General features: G+C 40.3%; 1 protein-coding gene across 2 annotated transcripts; it reads left to right on the forward strand.

The window, feature by feature from the left end:
- Positions 1 to 986: 986 nt before the first annotated feature.
- On the forward strand, positions 987 to 21,247 carry tgfbr2b (transforming growth factor beta receptor 2b). Of its 2 annotated transcripts, XM_053234002.1 has the most exons (8): positions 987 to 1,328; positions 6,767 to 6,917; positions 7,123 to 7,313; positions 8,031 to 8,090; positions 13,146 to 13,927; positions 14,944 to 15,085; positions 17,937 to 18,064; positions 20,247 to 21,247. In XM_053234002.1, the coding sequence occupies exons 1-8, from the start codon at positions 1,250 to 1,252 to the stop codon at positions 20,433 to 20,435; spliced, it is 1,722 nt and encodes a 573-aa protein (XP_053089977.1). In that variant the 5' UTR covers positions 987 to 1,249; the 3' UTR covers positions 20,436 to 21,247. The 2 variants fall into 2 exon arrangements, with proteins under 2 accessions (XP_053089977.1, XP_026769435.1); XM_026913634.3 differs by lacking the exon at positions 8,031 to 8,090.
- The last annotated feature ends 1,182 nt before the right edge of the window (positions 21,248 to 22,429 follow it).

Below are 22,429 nucleotides of genomic sequence, written 5' to 3' on the forward strand. Positions count from 1 at the left end.
AGTACACGATGAAGATCCTCTAACGATAGACCAGTGATTAAAGGAAGTTATACCACAGCATGGTTGAATTCTCCAATCTGATTGGTGCATTATTTTCGTATAACAGCACGGCTTGGACAGTACTTCCGTCTGTAATGTGAACAATAGGTTAATGTTAATAATAATAACTTTTTTGAATGCATTCTTGTTTCTATAGTAACGGCTTGTACACAGATACTTGGACAGTGGACGTGCCACATAATCTAAGATTAATACGAAATGGAATAGGATGGAGACCATGTTCTTGTCATAGAATTTGAAAAGATTTTACTGGGATCTTGGGACACAGTGTGATAATAAAAAAAAATCTGAAAGGACCACTGAAATTGCACAATGTAAAACTGGCTCTAATCAAAAATGTTCTGACGCTGCCAGAACTTTGGTTTTGGTGGTCTTTGGTCACAGTGACACTAAATAGGCTGCAGGTCACATATGCATTCTAAGACCACAAGTCTCAACTCAGGAACAAAAATTCATTTATGGGGAATAAAAGCCAGCTTTTGTTATCATGACTGCATCAAGTAGGTGCAGTAGGCAAAACTAATATAATGTTTAAATAGAACTGTTTAATGAAAGTAACCAGGTATAGCAGCCTCTTATCATCATAATAATGGCAGAAATAAAAGTGTTCCCATAATTATAATAATTAGACTGTCTTTCACAAAATGAAATTTGATAATGCACGTTTTAAAAATCAAATAGTCCATAAAGAGAAGGGGTTCAAGTGCAGTGTGTTTTATCTCCTAATCATCTCTCTGAGAATAAAAAAAAAAAAAAGATGAACCTTCTGTGTGTAATATTGTCAACGTGTCATTTTAAGTGGTCTACCCTAAATTAGACTTTGAGGCGTATAATTACAGACTGGGGCAAAAAAAAAAAAAAAAAAGTGCGTTCTGCAGCGGGAGGGAGTCGGAGGAGGAAAAGTCCTGCCCTTACTGAAAGATTTCCTGTTTCAGAGCAAAGCAAGCAGAATCCAGTGAGTCAACGCGCTTCAGTGTTCACTCTCACACACCTCACACACTTCACACACACACACTTCACACACACACACACACAGAGAGAGACTGAAGCAGAAAGACAGAGCCTGTTCATCTCCGCAGTCACACAGCTGGAGCAGAGGAGCGGACATACACACAGCGGCCACTTCTTTCCAGCTCCAGGACACTCTGAACTTCATTCATGTGAAACCCAGACAGACAGAAGGGCTCTAATGGAGTATGCTGGCTTTTCCGTGCTGTGGTGGCTCGCTGTCTTCATGTCCACGCTCGCGCTGGAGAGGAACGCAGTCGGTGAGTCTGTGCTTCTGGACACTTCTGGTAGATTTGGGACACCACCACAGTGGAGCACTGTTGAACACTAGTTCACTCCTGACAGCAACTCGTTAGAGTTTGGGCTCAGTCTTCTTTTCACGTATAGATAGGTTTTTTTCTCTCTCTTACTCTTACTGTAGTGTGGAAAAGTTACGCAATGTCAGTAAGAGCGCACACATTTCCACAGGTGCCTTGGAGAATGACGTCACTACTCCCGAGCAGATACCGACCTGTGACGTGATGTTTATGATCACTTTGTGCTGCAAATGTGTAGCTCGTGAGGTTCTCACAGAGCCTGTGCATTTCCCCTGTTGCCTGGTGGGAAATGCTGAGAGTTTTGACAGAGTTGTGGACTGGTTGTGGATGTGAGATGTGTTTTCATCTGAACAGCACTGGACTTTTTCACTGTGGTGTATTTTCACGTCACAACACATTCCGATGTTCAGCCTTCTTCACTACTTCATCTCTTTCATGCATCTTGCACAGTTGTTCTTTCTCTCCACTCTGATCTGTTGGGACTTGAACATGAACAGATCTCTGCTGTGCACTAACCTTAATAAGCATAAACCTGAGTTGTATTGACGGTGTGCCCTCACAAGATGCCACTTTCTAACATATTGCATAAGGCTCATAAATGCCATAAAGACTTAAATACCAGGGATATTATTTGGGAAAGTGCATGTGGTGTGTATGTAATCAGCTTTCAGAGCAGTGGTCATTAAGGTCCAGTTATATACTTTAAATAGTTTTTAAAGGTTTCCAGACTAAACACACATACTACAGTCCCCTTGACAGGAGCACCTCAGCAGATTTATATTTATAGATTTATACTTTAAGTATGGTTTTATAAAAGTATATACAATATATCTCTATCTATCTATCTATATATATATATATATGTGTGTGTGTGTGTGTGTGTGTGCGTGTGCGTGTGTTTGTGTGTAAATATAAATATACATTACACATATACACACACACACACAGATAGATAGATAGATAGATAGATAGATAGATAGATAGATATTATTTCAGTGGATGGTTCCACAATTCAACTCCTCACTCTTAAAACATTACACTATGTTTTATTATTTTATTTATATTATTAGCTTAATCATTTGGCACTGTTTTCCAGCCAGTTGTTGATTTACTCCCCTTAGGCTTTGGAAATTTAGAAAGTGCCTTCCAAAAGTAAACATAAAGTACAATTAAACTGATTAATTACTACATCACAAAATGTACAACAATTTTTAACAGGTCACACATTCACAGATGCATTAATCAATTAAAACAACCCTGTTTGGGGGGTTAAAAATGTCGCACGCCTGTTGCATCCGTAAATCTGTAAGGTCACATCATGACAAGTTTGCCACAACCCCTGCATCCAGCAGGTTATGAATCCCTGATCCAAACTAATGACGACTGCAGACCTTTTCTTTGTCGTTCTGTCATTCTTTAAGTGAGACTTTCCCAGTAGTGTGATCTTGGGAGGGCAAGATTTCAATTCTAGCCAAACCCCCTTCCTTTTATTGAATAGTGTAAGCTGCTTGTTTATTCTCCTTTGCCTTGGCATTCATTTTAACTCTGCATCCCATAATTATAGGTGAGTAAGGTACTAATTACATCTAATGAGTCCCTCCCTGCCTCAGCTCTCTTCTGAAACAGCAACCAACCTGTCTGTGAGAGACAAAGCTAATGGTTCCTTTTTGGCTGTATATATATATATATATATATATATATATATATAGAGAGAGAGAGAGAGAGAGAGAGTTAGTGTTTATCTGTATTTGTATTCAGTTACTATATCTTTGTTTGTCTTAGTCCTTAAATATGTGGATGGAATGCTTTTATTCAGTTAGTGACATGTTTATCTGTCTACTTTCTGTACTTGTCGTTTACACACGAACAGCACACACTGTCATTGGGTAGAGTACCACACAGAGACATTTACGTCCTTAGTTTGGATCCTCCTCCATGTTTACAGAGGCCCCTAAATTTGTTATTTTGTATCCATATGTGTGTGCGTGTGATTGCTGTAAATGTTGTGTGTGTTATCATGTGTATGCATCTGTCTGCCTGGGTGCTGGTCTGTCTGCCTGTCTGGGTGCTCATCTGCCTGTCTGGCTGAATGCAATTTTGACTCCACTGCCATGATGTGGATAATCACATGTTACTCTGAGATAAAGTGTGCCACAGTGTCATGCTCAGTGTCAAGCTTTAGACCTGCACACAAAATGCAGACACCAACCCTATCTATGTTTTTAGCTACACCACAAATAAAGTCCTGTTCATCGACTTACGCAGTACCCGAACAACCATAGTTGCACTTTTCATACAGATAAAGGGGACTGGAGGACTTCAGTATCTTCTTTAAGAAGATTACAGGGATGGAGTCGCCAGTGAAAGGCTCTTCAGTGCAGGCAGCAGAGCAATGCTTGCCGTCTGAAAGAGACCTTTTGTAGGCCTTCAGAAAACTGTAACGCCCAGGCAGCAAAGCAGAAAGGGGTGTTAGTCTGAGCCTATGTTTACTCTTGCCTCTCTGGGCCTCTGAGTGAAGAGCTGAGAAACAGCTATTTAGGGAGAAGAAGAGGGGTCACATAACCTCTAAGTGGCAGGATCTGATTTGACCATATTAGTCTTCCTTTCCTCATGGTGGACGCAATCCACTCTCGGCGTGCTTCTATAACCCTGAACATTTTGCCCGGCTGATCAGCAAAGTAGGCCTGTTGTCTTCCCTGCATGTTTTGGCATTGTGATATCAAATTCAAACCAGATGCACTCCACCCATGACGCATGTAGAGAACTTTTTTTTTTTTTTTTTTAATGCAGTGCAGTGCATAGATAACTCTCCACAGTGGCAAAGTTTGTTATTTTAGCTGTGCAAAGGAACACACATTTCCACCTTGTCTGTTCTTCCTTCCTCATCCAGGTCACCTGGTCCATCCTCTACTGGCAAGGAGTGGAGAGACCATAAGACAGGAAAGGATACAGAGAGAGGACAGTTTAGTTTAAGGCCATATCTTTTAATGTGTGTAATTATATGATTGAGTGTTTTTGGTATTGCAAAGGGATTTAAACAGTCACTAACAGTGAAGAACAATCTGTATCCCACTGTCTGGAAAAAACGCACACAAAAATGCATCATCTGCAAACTTTGGTGTTTGTCTGAAGGGTCTCTGAAGCTTTTAGTTGGAAATAATAGAGAAATCTCCCGATCAGAATCAGCTCTGGCTTATATTTTGTGTTTCCTATGAGAATGGTTTAGACACTGCACAACTATTGCAATGTTGTATTTAAGTGTTTTTCAAATTTTAATGGAAAACCCCAGTGTTTTGAACATAATCGCTATCTAGTCTAGATAGAGTATAATGGCAGTTGTTGGGGCAGCTGATAAACCTTTGTGCAAAACAAATATTTTTGTAAAACACTCATTATTTTCTGTAGATAATATTATCTAAATTTACTTTTACTGATAGATTATAATGCTTGTAGGTGTGAGGTAGCTGTATCTAGTTACATATTTTAAATATTTATCGATGGATTTCAATGACTGCCCTTAGACTTCCATTGTAAGTGAGTTTCCATTTCTCTTCTCAGTACAGAGAAGTGTAACATTTCTTGGAAGTCTGTGGTAATCACGTCTATGATACAGATTCAGTTGATAAAACCTGGAATATTCCTTTAAACACCACTCACTGTTTGTTTGCTCTAACTCGTGGCGTATGTGGTTAATGGCAGTTTATATCAGTATCAAGGATCAGAGTTATGGTGAAATGGCTTCATTCATAGCTTTATGTGGTTGATATTACGTCAGTGCAATTTGTTGCAATTGGATGTTCGTGGGTTTTACAAGCTGTTCACTGGTTGCAGTGCTTATATATCCTATTACATACACTGGACCTGATGTCCTGTGATGATTTTGCCCAAGTGCTTCCCTTTGCAGCCAATCAGAAGCTGGAAAGCCTTTTATCAGAGTAGAGGAAGGCTTTTATCACGGGAGGCATGCTTATTACACAAGCCAACAGCTGGTCTAGAGGGCTGCATTACACTGTTTAATGCCTGCATATGCCCCCCACACACAAATATGAGTACACACACACACACACGCACACAGCCAACGGGGCCTTCAGCTGCTGGTGTTGCCTTGGCTAAGCCTGACTATGCATGACATTTATTTATGACAATAAACCATTCACACATAGTTGTAGCACACACTAAAACACATTTTTTCACACCAGAAAATTCAAAATCAGTATTAGTGGTATATGTGTGGCAACACAGATTTTAAGTAATCCAGCATAATAATGTTAGTTCCAAGGAAAATTGTCCTAAGTGTTTTGGGTTAGTGTCTGAGGAAACTATCAGTGTGGCTACAGAGGAGAACAGGTCTGAACAAGTCATAAGGAGAAGATGGCCCAGGAGATCAGCTCACAAGATCATACCGATCATGCTGACACACCATAATGCACCTTCACACACTCCCCATCCTCCAACCAACTGGTATGTCCCAACTGAAGACAGGAAAGGGGTATTAGAAATGCAATATAATAATATAGATTTTCCTAATCCAGTGCTCAGGGACCACCAGGCCACAATTTCATTCTGTTCCGGACAAAAACAAAGTTAAGGTAGGTAATTAAGGGCTGTAAAGTGGTAATTACCTGGCTCAGCTATGGTGGGAACTGGAACAGAGCAAAAATGTGGACTGGCAGATTGTCTTGGATAACTAGAAAAACTTCACAATTAGAGAAGTAGAGGCTATATGTTGTTATAGACTATACTGTTATAAGAAAATAATCCACACTTGGGTTACCAAGCTAAAGTGACATTTTGTTACAACATGATGTCCTGAACTGCTTTATTCCTCATATATCACCGTTACTTGTCAACAATTATCATTTTCATCAGTTCCTGTTACTACTTACTTTATAGCAACTATAAACAGTCATTCCCTCACCAGCCTCTATTTTTCTTCTCCCTTAGTTCATAAGTTAATAAGACCAGGTGTAGCTTGTCATGTTACTGAGTAACTGGAAAGTTCAAAGTCCAGAAGATCATCTTACGGAGGAAAAATTAGTGCTGACACCCGAGACTCCTTCCATAAATATTAAATAAACATTTGTTTCACCATATCAACAAAATGTTTTTCTTTGTTCAATAGCAACATGTTTTTTTTTTTGGGTTTTTGTTTTTTTTTATTATTATTGTTAGATTATGCATATTAATATAAACCGTTTGAATTACAGCCAGGACTAGTGTCAGAGCTGGGTTATAAACCTGCTGGCCAATCAGATTTGAGTATTGTGGTATAACTGATATTGCTGATGCTGATGCTGATGCTATTGACCTTTTTAAAGCACATTTCAAAGGTTCTAGATTGTATTGAACTCATTGTATTGTGCTTGTATATTGTGTTTTAGGTGGGATGGTCCCTGGCAAAATTAAGCTAAACAGTCTGTGTAAGTTCTGCGATGTGCAGCTCTCCACCTGTAATGGATCTGGTACATGCCAGGTCAACTGCAGCATTACCTCGATCTGTGAACAAAACGATGAAGTCTGTGTGGCAATCTGGTATGTCACTGCTACTGTTTCTTTTCTTTTCTAAAATATGAAAACTAAAGCAGCCTTTGTTACACATGGTATAGCATAAGTTAAACATTTCCTCAACTTAGCAGGTTTATTATGCATGCACAGAAGTGGAAACAATCTACACTAAGTAGCACTATCTGCATTTAATAATGCCTTTAATTATTCTATGTGTGGTGTGGTCCTTCAGGAGGAAGAATGAGGAGAACAACACAGTCGAGACACTATGTCACTCTCCAACACAACGGCTGTATGACATGTTTCTGAAGGACTACAACAGCAGCACATGTGAGATGAAGGAACAAAAGACAGACAGCGGTCTGCTCTACATCTGTGCTTGTGATGAGGAAGAGTGCAACGAGAACCTGTTTTTTCCTCACAGTGAGTTTCATCTCCGTTCTTTTATCCCTTTTTCTCTCAGTGTCAGGGCCATTTCTTGCTATAAGCAGTATAACCTTTTGCTTATGGCCCCTGACCAGCTCGGGGTCCCATGATTTTTAAAATAGATATGAAAAAAGCACACTTTACTATCATTTGGCTAAAAGGTTTATCAGGTAGTCGCGGGGGGCGGAGGGGCATATGGTATGAAAAAATTAGAAACTGCCATTTATGTAACTAAATTAGTTAACTAACTTAACTAACATCAGAAAATCACAAAGAAGCGACGATCATGAAGCATTCATGTCTATCTGGGGTGGAAAAAATGCAAAAAGAACAAAACGAAAGACAAGAAACGGACGCACAGTAAGTGCACACCGGTAAGAAATTAATGCTAATTATTTGGATGTATTCAGTGTGTCCAGTGAAGTAACTCAAATGGAAAAAAGTTAGAAGCTATCTTGCTAGCTAGTATCTAAAGTGAGACGTGTTAGGCTAACTTGCTAGCTAAGTTAAGTTTCTAGCCCGTTACTACTAGCTATTACAACAGTAGCCTGTTGAATTTACAGATAATCATCGCTCAGATGGTCGAAACGTCAATCACCTACAGCCCTTTCAGACCTATAGTAACTCAGATGATCACAAACAACGAAGAAATTATTTCAAGTTCAAACCTTTCACCATGCTAAGTAGCCTAATGATCTAATGGTCACTTTTCAGGTGCTAAAAGGAAATATTTTGGGGAGTCGTCAGCATTAGAGCCAACTGAAAGCAATCCAGGTAAATTTTTAAGCCAAACTCGACTTGACTATATATAACTAGATCATTTCCCCCAGTGTTGTCTAAATGACGTTAGCTACAGTTAACAGCTAGCAAGTATTTTAGTGCAGATTATTTGTAATAGTTATTTTTCTTTACCTTAATATTTAATACATATTTCATGTCCATTTTTAAGTATTTATTCAATTTATATAACTTTAGAGATTTAATTTCTTGCGTATGTAGTTTAGTTGTTGTTCATTTATTTTATTGTTTACTAAACTGTTTTCCCTCATCCATGATAATGAAGTATTAATTCTGCTCATTCTTGCATATAAAATAATATGATTGGTGGGGGTGGGGAACCCCTATGCAAGTTGTCATTTAGGGCCCCCAAATGTTTAGAAATGCTCAGGTTCATTATCTTGGCTTTGTTGAATGCACTTTTATGAGCACAGAAAGCAGTAGTGTATACATGTGTTTGTAGGAGTGTGTGTGTGGGTTAGAGAGACTTTAGTGTCAAACTTTGCAGGGTTAAAGCTCTGCTGTGACATGATTTTTAGCAGCTTGTGTTGCAGCGGTGTGTTTCAGAATGACAGGGCTGTAGGAGTGCAGATGTGCTTGACTGTATATGCAAGTTTTCTCTGAACTGTAGTTTAGCTTCTGTAGCTGACAATGCTGATGCTGTCATTCTCATACTGGCATTCTCAATTAACTATTTTGTGCTTTTGCCCGAGAATAGCCTATACACTGCGTAATTAGTGCATGTATTTTGTTTGTGTTCTTCAAATGTTATAGGGAAACCCCAGTGTTTTTCAACATAATCACTGCATACCACATCTGTACTGTACGTGTGATTACCACAGACGAGAATTTGTAAACATTTCCCAGCACTCAGAAAAGACTGAACAACCTGTTTACGCAAATCTCACATATAATAGAAGTCTATTGGCAGTTGTTGGGACAAACCTTTTCGTAGAAGACTTTTATCATTTTCTTTAGGTACTGTAAGTGTCCAAATTTGTAAAACTGATCTTTTAGGACATGGGACTACTTGTTAGAGGGATGAATTTTGGGGTTAAGCAGCATGGCGGTGCAGCTCCTGAGCTCAGGTTACTGTCTGTGTGCAGCTTCTTTACATGTTGTCCTCCTGTCCATGTGCATTTCCTCTGGGTTTCCTCCTACCTCCCAAAAACATGCCAGTAGGTGGACTGGCTAAAGATAAATTTCCCCCTTGGTGTGAATGAGTTCATGAATGTGTGTGTGCGTGTGTGTGTGTTTGTGTGTGCGCGTGGTGCCCTGTGATGGACTGGCATGCCATCCAGGGTGTATTCCCACTTCATGCCCAGTGTTCTCGGGATAGGCTCCGGATTCACTGTTACCCAAACCAGAATAAAGCATTTACTCAAAGTGAGTGAGTCTGGAGTTATGTGGGTCTGATTGCTCCAGGAAGCATCAAGAAAATAATTATTTTTCACTATATTTTTATGATGCTAACTTGAATAAAACTACTTTGGAACAGTTTTGGTGAGACATACTCTCATTAATTTCTGAAGGCGTTTATTGTTAGAAAGTTTATAAAGTATAATAGTTATGTAGTTGCGTATTCTATATATTTATTGACTGCCCTTAGACTTCCATTGCAAGTGAGTTTATAAAAACCCCTAATCTCTTAATGCAGCATATACCTGTCTCGAAGTCACCCTAAATGTTTGTAAAACTGTATATGTGTTTTGTGTGTGTAAATGATGGGTTTAATGCGAGCATGTAGTCTGGACGTCTCTGAGTTTGAAATGAATATGTAACGGGTAAATGTTTTCGTGTCATAAAAAAAATCACCGCTTATCACATTCCAATATGGAAATAAAGGCCATTCCACAACATATGAGGAGTGGGATGGAAATATACATAGAGTTAGAGGTGTTTCCAATTTGCATTTTCATAGAATCTAGTATGTAGGGTAAGCGTGTAAACATCCTTCTGTGCTTCTTTCTGTTGTCATGTTATGTCATATGAAACTATTTTTTATCCAGTATAGAAAAAAATCTTTAAAACAAGTTTTGGTAGACTAAGCTTGTATATAAGCATACATGAACATCTTTAGTTAGAATGATGTATTAGGGTTTAGCTCAATTTCTTACAGGACACCTGTAGACAGTCGTAATACTCTTCACCAACTGCACGTTAGTTAGCAGTGTTTTGCCTGTTCAAGGCAGACTGTAGTGTTGGCTTTGGTTGTGTGGTGAGGCATACAGCAGAGGATCCCAGACGTGTGGTTTCCTGTCTCTTTAACTCAAAACAGAGACAACACAACCACATAGCAAAATGGCTGGGTGTACTGGGCATGCTCTGACTTAATACACTCTCGTGTTAGCAGGCCTGTAGTGGTGCATGCACCATGTGTCATGGTATTTTCTTTATGGTACACAAACATAAACATTACAGTAGTAATAGACAGCCCTAATATAAAGTTTAGAGTGTTGTACATTACACAGAGACTTCCATTGCTCTTCTGGGGTGTGTTAAGTATGAAATGTGAAAATGCAGTCCAAGCTTCTGAGGAGGAGTCCTACTCTTAGTGAGCACGTGCTGCAGGAAGTCTATGTTTACTTATAGGAAAGGAGCCAAGGTTAGTTTTCTCAGAAATGTTTGCCATTATTTTCACTGCACATAAGACATTTGTGACGTTAACTGAAACTGAGATGAGGTCTGTACTTTTGCGTCATCAAATTTTTTTACAGCTGTCAATAGCTGAGCACCAAATCTCAGTTGCAGGAAGACAGAATACCACTTACAGGACAACTGAATTGAATACATATGGTTATCACTAAGCAAACCACACATCTCTACTACTGTTGTCCTCTTTTTAATGATAGCAGCTACTGGATTAGCTTTCTACCAAAAGTACATGCGTTTCTAATAAGCAACTTGTAAAGCTTGTAAAAGAGCGTATGTTGGTCGTTGCAACGTGAGTTGCACACATTTTTTTTTCTGTTGTTGAAGTTGTAAACGCAATTGGCTCAGTCCAAAAAGTGACAAATGTACTGTAGACGGCAGCAGCTGTCTTGATTTATAGCTGTTGGAAGCGTCTCTCTTTTATAGTCAGAGCTTCACACATGACAAGTTTCACACTCAGCTTTCGCAGCTTGTTAGCGTATGCAGCCACAGTGGCAGGATGTTGCTGTGAAATATATCTGATGCTGGTAATTTTTATATAAACGATAGTATCTGTGCATATCTTTTTTTTTAGTTTTGTTTTTTGTTTCCTTCCACATTTAGAAGAATGTGCAAGAATTTTATAGATTTCACTTTGCATTCTGCAGGAAATTATTTAGAGCCACATGCGAGAGACCTGTGAGAGAGTGTCTCACCTTGTTAACACCTTCAACATGTCTTTATACTGCTATGTCTAAAGGTTCAGGGTATTTGGACATCTCAGAGAAGAGAGAAGGAACTAAGTATGTGTCATTTTTATGAATTACTAATTTCCAAGAGCGATTTTGAGGTAGGATTGTTCACCCTCATTTGATCCTTTATCACCGGTTATTTTTTGAGAAAAAAGGAGAAGAAAAGCTGTCTGTCTGACAGGTCTAGTCTGGGATGATTTTTCTTTCTTCCCCCACACTATGGAATCCAGAGCAGATGCTCTAAAGACAGGTATGAGTCACTGTCAGCATAGGGGAGGGAGAAAGAGAGAGAGAGAGAGAGAGAGAGAGAAAGGGCTCTGGCAAAAAGAGTGATAAACACTTTTATGGCACTAGTCATACTGTGAGATGGAGTCGTATCCATAACAAACAAATAACAGTGACCCCAACACTTTACTATGCATTCTACCAATCCCAGTCTAGCAAAACCGCCTCATTCTCTGTGTAAACAGGAGAATGTACATTTTATTAAATTACACATCGGGCAATAAAATTGTGATAGTTTGTTATGTAAATGTTCCACCAGAGGCCATATATCCGCCGGGAATGTGCAGAAGTAAGTGCACTTGAACTGAATTTATCTTTGTGGTGTTTTGTAGAACAGCCCTGAAGTGAGACATTTGTCTTAAGGGTGTGGAAGTTAAAATTTTCCAAAAACGTTGTCAGCTTTCACATCAAATCATGCCATATTAATTTGAATTTAATAAGCGTTTTTGTAATGTCACGTTGTTTCCTGTCTGTGTTACTATGTTGTGTGATTCACTGAAATGTTGGAACAATTAGAATATTGTTCTATTTGACTCACCTGTGAGTCAGGGGCTTTAGAGAACATAAGCTTCGTACTGCCTGTCAGCACACACAAACACACACACACACACACACTCATATATACACAAACACAGCGACGTGTTTAATTAAAAGGTCTGAGAATGGTTAATAATCTCACTGCTCACCACAGCAGGGAGTTATTTTCAAGGTTTCTGCCACTGTGTGCAAAAAATGCACATCTCATTCCATAAAGTATAAAAGTATAAAGTATAAATCTGTAGATTTCAGTCTTCATGAGTAGCGCTTCTATTTTAACCTTTATTTGTTTTGGAATCCTTTCCAGCCTGCTCTTTTCTTTTATTGTCATGTTAAATGTTCCAGAGTTGGGTATCTATTTATGAGTGTTTTATGTCTGTACTGTAGTGCTGGTGGTGTGTAATGTGTGTGTGATGGAAAAATGTAGACAGGCTGAGCTTTTTCACCCCATTCTGTGCCCCTTATAGCTGGCACTAGTCTGTCTCAGCCTCTAGACTCAACCTGTAATGTTTCGAGAAACATTGCCAAACCTCAGGTTGGCAGGAAGTCTGAATGGCATGGTAAATTTCCTTGAAGGTTGTAGACAGAGTCTCATTGTATAACCCTTTTCCTCATGTGTCTCTCAGAAATGCAAACCAAATGTGAAATTTTGCATCTTTGTGAACATCCGTCATCTTAAGCTGCATCTAAGTAGCAGCATTACAACCTTTAGTTCATTTCATAACATACAATAACTGTAGAGACTGAAATTGGAAGTGTTGTGTTGCAAACTAGAAGTTTTACTGGTTTTGAAGACGATATCTGCCAAAATTGACTGATCTTGCTTTGTCCCCATGTTTGCCCCCAGGCACCACAGACCATGAGGTGCTGTTAGTAATCTTGGTCAGCCTGCTGCCTCTGCTGGTTCTGGCTGTGGTAGTTGTAGCTTCCTTCTACTGGTACCGCATCTACCGGCGTCGCAAGCTCAGTGAGTGGGAGACCAAGAAGCCTTCAAAACGCAAAGGTCCACTAGACTGCAGCGATGCGTGTGCCATCATGATGGATGACGATCGCTCAGACAGCAGCTCCACACACGCCAACAGCCTCAACCATAACACAGAACCACTGCCCATCGAGCTGGACATGCAGGTGGGGAAGGGTCGTTTCGCGGAGGTCTACCGGGCCAAGCTGAGGCAGAGCTCGTCGCAGCAGTTCGAGACGGTAGCTGTGAAGATCTTCCCATGTGAAGAGTATGCCTCCTGGAAGAACGAGAAAGACGTCTTCTCTGATATTGACCTGAAGCATGAGAACGTGCTGCACTTCCTCACCGCTGAAGAAAGGAAGGTCGAGAGGCAGTTCTGGTTAATCACAGCATACCATCCTCGTGGGAATCTGCAGGACTACCTCACTCGGCACTTGATTAGCTGGGAGGACCTGCGGAGGCTTGGTGGCTCACTCGCACGGGGCATTGCTCATCTACATAGTGAGCGCACACCCTGCGGAAGGCCCAAAGTGCCCATCGTCCACCGAGACATCAAGAGCTCCAACATCCTGGTAAAGAACGACCTCACGTGTTGCCTGTGTGACTTCGGCCTTGCTTTACGACTGGATAATTCCTTGTCTGTGGACGACCTGGCCAACAGTGGACAGGTAATGCTGAGTGTTTGACTCAGGGATCAGGAAAGAGAAATTTGGGCAAATTGAAGAAAAAACAAATATCTGAATTGAATAGACCCTTCTTAGATCATATAAATTAAACAGAATTTACAAATTCCAAGAAATGACAAAAAAAAAATTCATGATGTAAGTTCACGCGTGTTTAAAAATGCAAATCAATCTTCAATTAACTTTAAACTACTAATTTCCCATGAATTACCATTGTTATGAGAGGTACTTTTTAAGGAATTTATTTCTTGATATGAATCTGTCCTGATAATTTAAACTAATACTAGCCTGCCAAGAGACATGATCAACTTGATATTACCACTTATGATGGATAGACAAACTGCAATTCACTCTCAGAAAAGCTAGAAGATGCTACTGGAATCAAGCCATAAGTTACCTGAAGAAATCTGTATTCATTTCCTCTCTCACACATTGCCATCACTGATGGTGCGCTGGTGCGTTTCCTAGCTAATGCGGAAACCCACGATTGACAGTTTGTAAGAGTTAGAGCAGGGATATGTTTGAACTTGCAGGGGAAACCCCTCGAGCATCTTCACACCTCGATTTATGTGTGACCTTTGTTCTTTGTGTTTGCCTTGATTTATGATTCACAGGCTGAAAATGCAACGAACAGAGGTGTTGAGTGAATGAGTAAATAAGTCACTTCCTGTGAAGATTTTCTAATCATGGAACTGCTCTTTTTATAATAGTATTTTTTTAACATAGTGAGTGGTACAAAGTTTTTTCCACCCTGTTGTATTATAGTTTGATTGTGCATTGTATAAATGCAATATGATATAATTTGAAAACTCAGCTCACTGTTTTATATTTAATATCATTGTTCTGAATTCAAAGTGTACTTTCTCAGTGATCAGATAATACAGTGTCTCACTGCGATAACTCTTGAAGTCCAAGATGAAGATCAGAGCTTATGCGGAGTTTAGACTACAGAGAGAAAGCAGTGTAATGATCCGTGACTCTGTATTGTCTCCTCATTGCAGGTTGGAACAGCGAGGTACATGGCGCCAGAGGTGCTCGAATCCAGAATCAATCTGGACAACATCGAGTCCTTTAAACAGACTGATGTCTACTCCATGGCTCTAGTGCTGTGGGAGATCACTTCCAGGTGTAACGCCATTGGAGGTGAGATCGCTCATAGCACCACACCCCTACCAGCCAAATAACAGGGTAGCAAGACAGTACTAACCACATAGGCCTTCTTTGTGTCTGTTCTATTCATGGTACTTTATGGAGAAAAAAGAGACCTTGTCCAAGCACCATCTTGTGTCAGTATTTCTAACCCCCTTAAAGGAACAGAGTTCTATTTCTGTGGAGGCTGTGGTTGCCCCTTAAGGGGGATTGGATAAAAATAAGTTAGCTATTTCTCCCATTAGTCTGTGGCATTTTGTTTTGCCAGTGCGGCCAGGCTATTGTCCCAGAGTTGTGCACAGAAAGCCCAATGTGGCCCGTGCGCGGTTTTGATTGATTTGCTGCTTCCTGTTATTTGGAAGCCTCTCAATATAACTCTAAAGTAGAACATAGTAGCAATACTGTTAACTGAGCTACTGGAGTGTGAGGAATGTATAGAATGTCAATCCTTCATCGAGCAGGTTGAAAGAAATGCTGGGAGGTTTCTGGAGGGTCAGTATGTTTGTGCAAAGTAATATGATCTTAAAAATTTTAAAAATTAGCTGTTGTCATATAGTACCTACTGTACATATGTATATATAGGTTCACAAGTAGGTTCACACGATAGAACCACATTTAACCCCTTAAACCTTACGTAAATTTTTATTTCTATGTTCTATCATCTCTTTACCTGTTTTCACCTATGAGTAACAGTGGAGTCTGTGAGTTTTTGTAAACAAACTGCCAATACACAGAATATGTCTGAAAAGTGATGCGAAACACTGTGATGCAATTTATAGCCATACTGATACCATGATATCACCCAGTTGGCGATAGCTATTTTAATGAGCCTTGTGCACACTATTCTGTGTGTGCATGTGTGTATGTGTGTATGTGTGGTGTCAAGCATACCATCAAAGCATGGGATTTGTGTTACCCACATGCCCCAGCATGCCCCCTCTGTGACTGAGAGGCTCCTGCAGGCTTATCTGCAGAACTTGAGACATTTCCCGACAGACCAGAGAGACTGAATGTCACATTCCTGCCAAGCTCGCTGCACCAGCGTAGCAGGAATCGTTAGGATCTATCCTAAGTCTTTTTTCAGTCTTGGACCACCGGAATCCACTAGAGATGGAGACAGCACAGGCTGTAAGGGAGTCATGAAAAAGTCATGAAGCTGCCTTGTTGTGCTCTGGCTCACTGTGTTGTTGTTAGCGTGTCCTAAATTAGCATGGGGTGCGGCCCTGGCTGGGACGGCATAGAGTAGAGCGGCGAGCTGAGAGGCAGCCAGCCTAAATATCACTTCCACTCCTACACCCTGTGATAGAGCGATGGAGGGCATAGCAGCATAGCAGCTGTGTGGCAAGTGACAGAACTCCATATGGCAAGACCATTTGTCACTACAGGTGTCAAATTCTTCTCTCTGACATGCATACATATTCACAGCTCTTACCCAAAATGCTTCAAGTCTTAAAGAATGTCTGCATGTCATACAACGTTGTTGCTGCCGCCTCTTTATTGCTCTGTAACTTAACTAGGTCAAGAAGTTTACTTTGGCCTGTCCTGCCTGACTACCCTGCTCTCAGATAGATTTAAACCTGGCTTAAGGCCCTGATGCATAGACAGGCAGGTCTGTGGAGGTTTCAGACTGATAATCTGAAAAGGAAAACGTTAAAAAGTGTTTTCCTGGAAAGCTCTGCTAGAGCGGATCGACACAGCCTAGAGAGAGAGGCCTTGGTGCGCGGGACATCTGTTACCAAAACCACGGCATTCCTCACATAGTGAGCACACTCACGTCGTTCAGGCCACAGCCCCCAGAGCAGACATACAGCAGAGGGAGAACTGAGGTTCCATTTCCTCACTTGTGCTTTATGTCTTGCTCTGATACCTTTCAGGTGTGAGACTGACAACTCACTCCAACACAGTGTACACAAGGCAGGTTATTGTGTGAGTTGTATGATTTCTGCCATTTTACCTTCTCGAGTTTATAGCCAAGAGCTGAACGGGGACAGCAGGAATAGCAGTTAATGCGGTACAACTGCTTTGTTTTAGAATTGAAACAGGGGAAGTCCACTTGTCAAAAACAGGATGTGTGCGCTTGTGGAGTCAGCTACTCTGCGGGGGCCCAATCACAGCCCTGTACTTCCTGTCCCAGACTCCATGCTGGTCTAGCCTCTTCCTGTGGGCCTGTGTAGCAGGGAAGAACCACATAACACATTGGCTCTTTAAAAAAAAACAAAAGCATTCTCCAAAGTAAACTCATTCATCTACTTACATTTGTAGGAATGGATTTTGGTTAGTATTGTAATAGCAGACATTCCCACTGTTCTATTACAGCTATTTCTTTGTCATACATTTTTCCTGTCTTGCACACTGAGTGTGAGTGTGTGTGTGTGGATGGGTGAGAGTTATAAGGCAAAGCTGTTGTGAGTTATAGCACAGCTGCTATGAGCTCTATTTCACTGGGTTTGGAAAATTACTGGAATACTGGTATTCATGTTCTCTCTGGCACAGGCCAGTCATTATCCCATATTTCCTCCAATTTGTTCTCATACGGAAAACAAACAACACAGCATCATAACTTCTCATTATTGTTGGCACTCTGCTGGGTAAGCTGATCGCTCCAATGTTGTTTTGCATTTGTGTGCTTTCCCAGTGTAAAGAGGAATGCCAAACAAAAATTTCCAAAGGTGAGTTCCGACATTACTGTTTCCCAAACCTCAGCGTTTCTCACGTCGACTCTTAGAGCCCCAGAGAACACTTACGGTCTCTAAAAATGCACTTTTTCCTGTAGAAAGTTACACCGCGAGTGATTAATTGTGTTCCTGTGTGTGCATGTGTGCGTGTGGGTGGGTGTGTGTTTCAGAGGTAAAAGATTATGAACCTCCATTTGGCTCTAAAGTGCGAGAGCACCCCTGTGTGGAGAGCATGAAGGACAACGTGCTCCGAGACCGGGGCCGACCTGAGATCCCTAGCAGCTGGACGAAGCACCCGGTAAGACAACAGCCACTTCAAGTTCAAGTTCAAGTGGCTTTATTGTCATTTGAACCATATACTGCTGGTACAGTACACAGTGAAACGAAACAACGTTTCTCCAGGACCATGGTGCTACATAAACAACACAGAGTTACATGAGAGGACACGGAACTAAATAAGATTACAAAGACATACACAGGACTAAATAAAGTGCATGTGTGCAAACGTGTGCAACAGTACAAGACAGGACAACAATTAAGAAACAGGACAATCGGCCCAGTTAAGGACAGTACACAGTTCTTGTGTGGAAAAAGGTGCAAAGAGATATTACAATATGATAATAAATGTTGTAAATGTAAATGTAACATACTAATTAGCAGCAAAAATGCAGGTGGTCAGTACAGTACATTTTGTTACATCTGCACTGAGGTTCACTGATGGATGATGGAGAGAAATTATAGGAGATGTTCTAATCACAAGCAGTAGTTTGTAGGATATGCTGCAGCATAAAAACAGTCAGACTTTATTTGTATAATCCACATTAGACACTCAGTCACTAATCCATTTATAGACTACTATAAACCAGATATTTTCAACAATATAAAAGTTTATGGTTGTTCATGTTTTCTTGCATAAATACTGTATAATAATTTCTTACTTAGTTAAAAGGAAATATACCACAGTGCTCCTGAATGCTCTATTCTGATTGGTCCTAAGGTGTTTCTGCAAAATTATGCAACCACTATATAAAAAGGTATAAGATTGTGGCAATTATATATTTTTGGAATTCTCTTGCTAATAGGAGCAGGTTGAGTTAAAACAAATACACTATAATACACCCAAAAGTTTGTGAACACCTGACCATAATACACATATGTGCTTGCTGAACATCCCATTCCAGATTTAGTCCCTCTGTTATCTTCTTCTGGGAAGATTTCCACTAGATGTTGGAGCGTGGCTGTGCGGATTTGTGTTCATTCAGCTACAAGAGAATTAGTGAGGTCAGGGACTGATGTTGGGATCTTGAGGAGGTCTGGGGTGCAGTCGGTGTTCCAGTTCATCCCAAAGGTGTTCAGTGGGGTTGAGGTCAGGGCTCTGTGCAGGACACTCGAGTTCTTCCACTCCAGCCGTGCCAAACCATTTCTTCGTGGACGTCACCTTGTGCACAGGGGCATTGTCATTCTGGAATGGGGAAATTGTAAAACTACAGCATACAAAGCCTTTCGAGACAATCGTGTGCTTCCATCTTTGTGGCAACAGTGGGAGGAAGGCCCCCGTATGGGTGTGATGCTCAGATGTTCACAAACTTTTGACCTTATAGTGTATGTTAAGACGCATGGTTAGGCATGCTCATCCAATATGCAGTCAAATCAGCTCTTCCTATTCCTTTTAAAGACCAAATGTGCACAGTCAAGCACAATGGTATACTCATAATGACATACGACTTGATTTGACTTATAGATTTCTTGTCAATATCTCAGTGGGATAAATAACCATCTGGCTGACGAAGCTTACAATAAATGAGTTTTCTGTCTCATTATGAACTTATGTGAGTGTTAGAATGGCATTTATATTGACTAATTCCTTGTGTATGTGATGGCCATAAATGTAATTAGTTTTATATCACAGCACTGTTGTATTCTCATATCTATTTGGTCAGAAATTGTGTAGAGCTCTGAAAGTAGTGCCAACTGTAATTCAAATGATAGATTTATACTTAGCGAAATATTTTTAGATTAATGCAGTGGTTCTAAAACCATATCATTCCTATAGTAACAACTCCTTCAAAGGACTTATATGGCTCATACTCACATAATCTAATGCTCATAATAAACTGATTATCAGTCAGTAAGTTTTCCGCAGTGGGAAAGTCTTCAGAACAGAGGACTTTGCGGTTTCTGACTTCTTAGTGGTTTATTCCTTAGTTGTTAGATGGTTCATTTATTCTGTTGATGGTTTGTGAGACTGTATGATTTGCATTCAGTAACCACAGCTGGTTATTTGTTATATTTATTATACAGAATAAATAATTCAGCTATATTTGGTTAGTATTTGGGTGAAGTAGCCTGTTTATGTTTAAGTGGGCTGACAGGAATATTGAACATGCAAAAGATCAGGTTGTAAGAAATAGAACAGTACTTTAAGGACTTGGCCTTGTGCCTGTACCGAAAGGCAATAACACAAATGTCATCTCCTGCAGGGTGTGGCTTTGGTGTGCGCCACCATCAATGAATGCTGGGACCAGGACCCTGAGGCTCGGCTCACGGCGCAGTGTGTGGCCGAGCGCTTCAGGGAGATGAATGACGATTTGGATAAGCTGTCCACCCGCAGCAGCTCTGAGGAGAAGATTCCAGAGGACTGCTCTGTGAGCGTCAGTGACGACAAGTGAAAGAGTGAGAGAGAGAGCTAGAGCCCATTTACTGTCACTCTGGACTGGGAGAGTGTTATCTGTGCTCACATCATGTGATCGGCAAAGAAGAACAGCTCCCTCCAAATATTGGAAACTGGAATACGTTCAGTATGCTATAAATGATGTGTGCTTGTGTGTGCGGGTGTGTATCAGAGGCCTCGGGGCACAGGCCACAGGGAAATGAAGTAGCTTTAAGCTTTAGATGTGTCTCATAACCAAAGAGTTCATGCACTTTATCAGATTGTCTATGCATATATAACAGTAAAGAAGCACTGGTGGCTTTATGGCAAGAGGATGTGGCTGGTGCTTCACTCCTCACAGCTCACCGGAGCACAAACATTACCTGAGCAGGTATCCATAAGAGATTCTATGACATGTACAGTTTGACTTAGCACTGTCTGTGTTCATGAAAATGTGTGTGTGTGTGTGTGTGTGTGTGTGTGTGTATGAATGTCTGGAAGCATGTTTGATTCCATGTGCATAAATGAATGTGGTGTGTTTGGCATTGCTTTAACAAAGATTTTTTTTATTTTACTCATTTGCCAAAGAAACAAAGCACAGTGTAAATATAAGTATAAATGAAAAATCATATTACAGCATTGGAAAGGCAAAAAAAAGGGAATAAGACCCTGCTCTGGCACCGAGAAGTATTTTAATAAAGCATTTCCAAAGGTGTAGCTTTATAAATAATCAGGAAAACAACTAAATGTGCCTTTCCTTTTGTTTTATAAGCAATATACTGTAAATCTTTTATGATTAAATAAATTTGTTTACAGTGTTTATTCTAATAATTGTGGGTTTTTTTTATTTCTGGGGAATTTTCTGCATTTCATGTTCCTTTTTTTTCTTTCTTTCTTTTTGACCTTCCACTAAAATGTATACCACTAGCAGATGAACAGTAATGTAACGAGATATACAGGAAATACAGGTAGTGAACCTTTATAACTTTACACTAAAAGCTAATTAAAGGTTCCGAAGGACCAATTATGTACTTTAATAATGTTTAAAGGTACACTATACTCACATTTCACAGTAAAAGATACATACTAAAGGTATAAAAGACATTTCCTTGTGGTTACTATCCCAGCTATGAGGAAAGGTACAGTTTATTAGCTTTTTCCTGAGTTTTTTTTTTTTAATCTTCATTTATCCATATTACTGTCCATACGCTGATTTTCATTCTCAGCCTTCGTTTCCTACCTCTTGAAAAAAAGATGATTGACATGTTTATTACTTGTGACACTGCTGCCTGTTATTGATGAGTTTTCCTCATGAGTCTTGGACAACATTCCTTTCTTAGTAGTCAGTTGCTTACTGACACTGTGTTATTGCCAGTACATCTTCATATTCTCTCTGTTCTGGGAAACAAGCCTGTTAACAGAACGTCATATGACATCAATTTTGCGCAATGTTTTCAATAGACACCACCTTGATTTTTATAAATCATCAAGTGTAACAAACACTACCAGCATTTCATGTGTAATGATGAGAAAAGCTTAGCTTTAGGAGTCTGGAGGCATGCAGCATGGACCCACAAAGGTAGAGTGTGCTAAGTGGCAGAGAGTAGCAGCAGGCGAATGGCCATGTAATTGAGCTTAATAACCTCTTCCTTACACTGAGCCTCTTGAGGCGTGAGCATGTTTGGAGAGAGCTTTCAGCTCAGACACAGCAGCCGTAAGGCTGGGCTTTGCTGAACAGATGTTCCCACAACCAGAATATCAGACTGAACACCGCGTCCCTCAGACAGACCCTGTCTGACTTTAGAATAGCTACAAATTGAGTTTCAGCCGCTCTCCTCCTGCCCTCTCTCTCTCTCTCTCTCTCTTTCACTCAGCCACCATTGTCCCTCTACTGTTTTAGCTCGAAACCACTGGAGTTTTGTCTGGAGCAATAACCATGGGTAAACTTGCGTCTGAAAATAGCTCTTTGTGGATACAATCTCAGAATAGCCTTCATAGAGTAAGTCTTGGCAT

Source organism: Pangasianodon hypophthalmus, chromosome 1, assembly GCF_027358585.1.
Source record: "Pangasianodon hypophthalmus isolate fPanHyp1 chromosome 1, fPanHyp1.pri, whole genome shotgun sequence".
NCBI lineage: Eukaryota > Metazoa > Chordata > Actinopteri > Siluriformes > Pangasiidae > Pangasianodon > Pangasianodon hypophthalmus.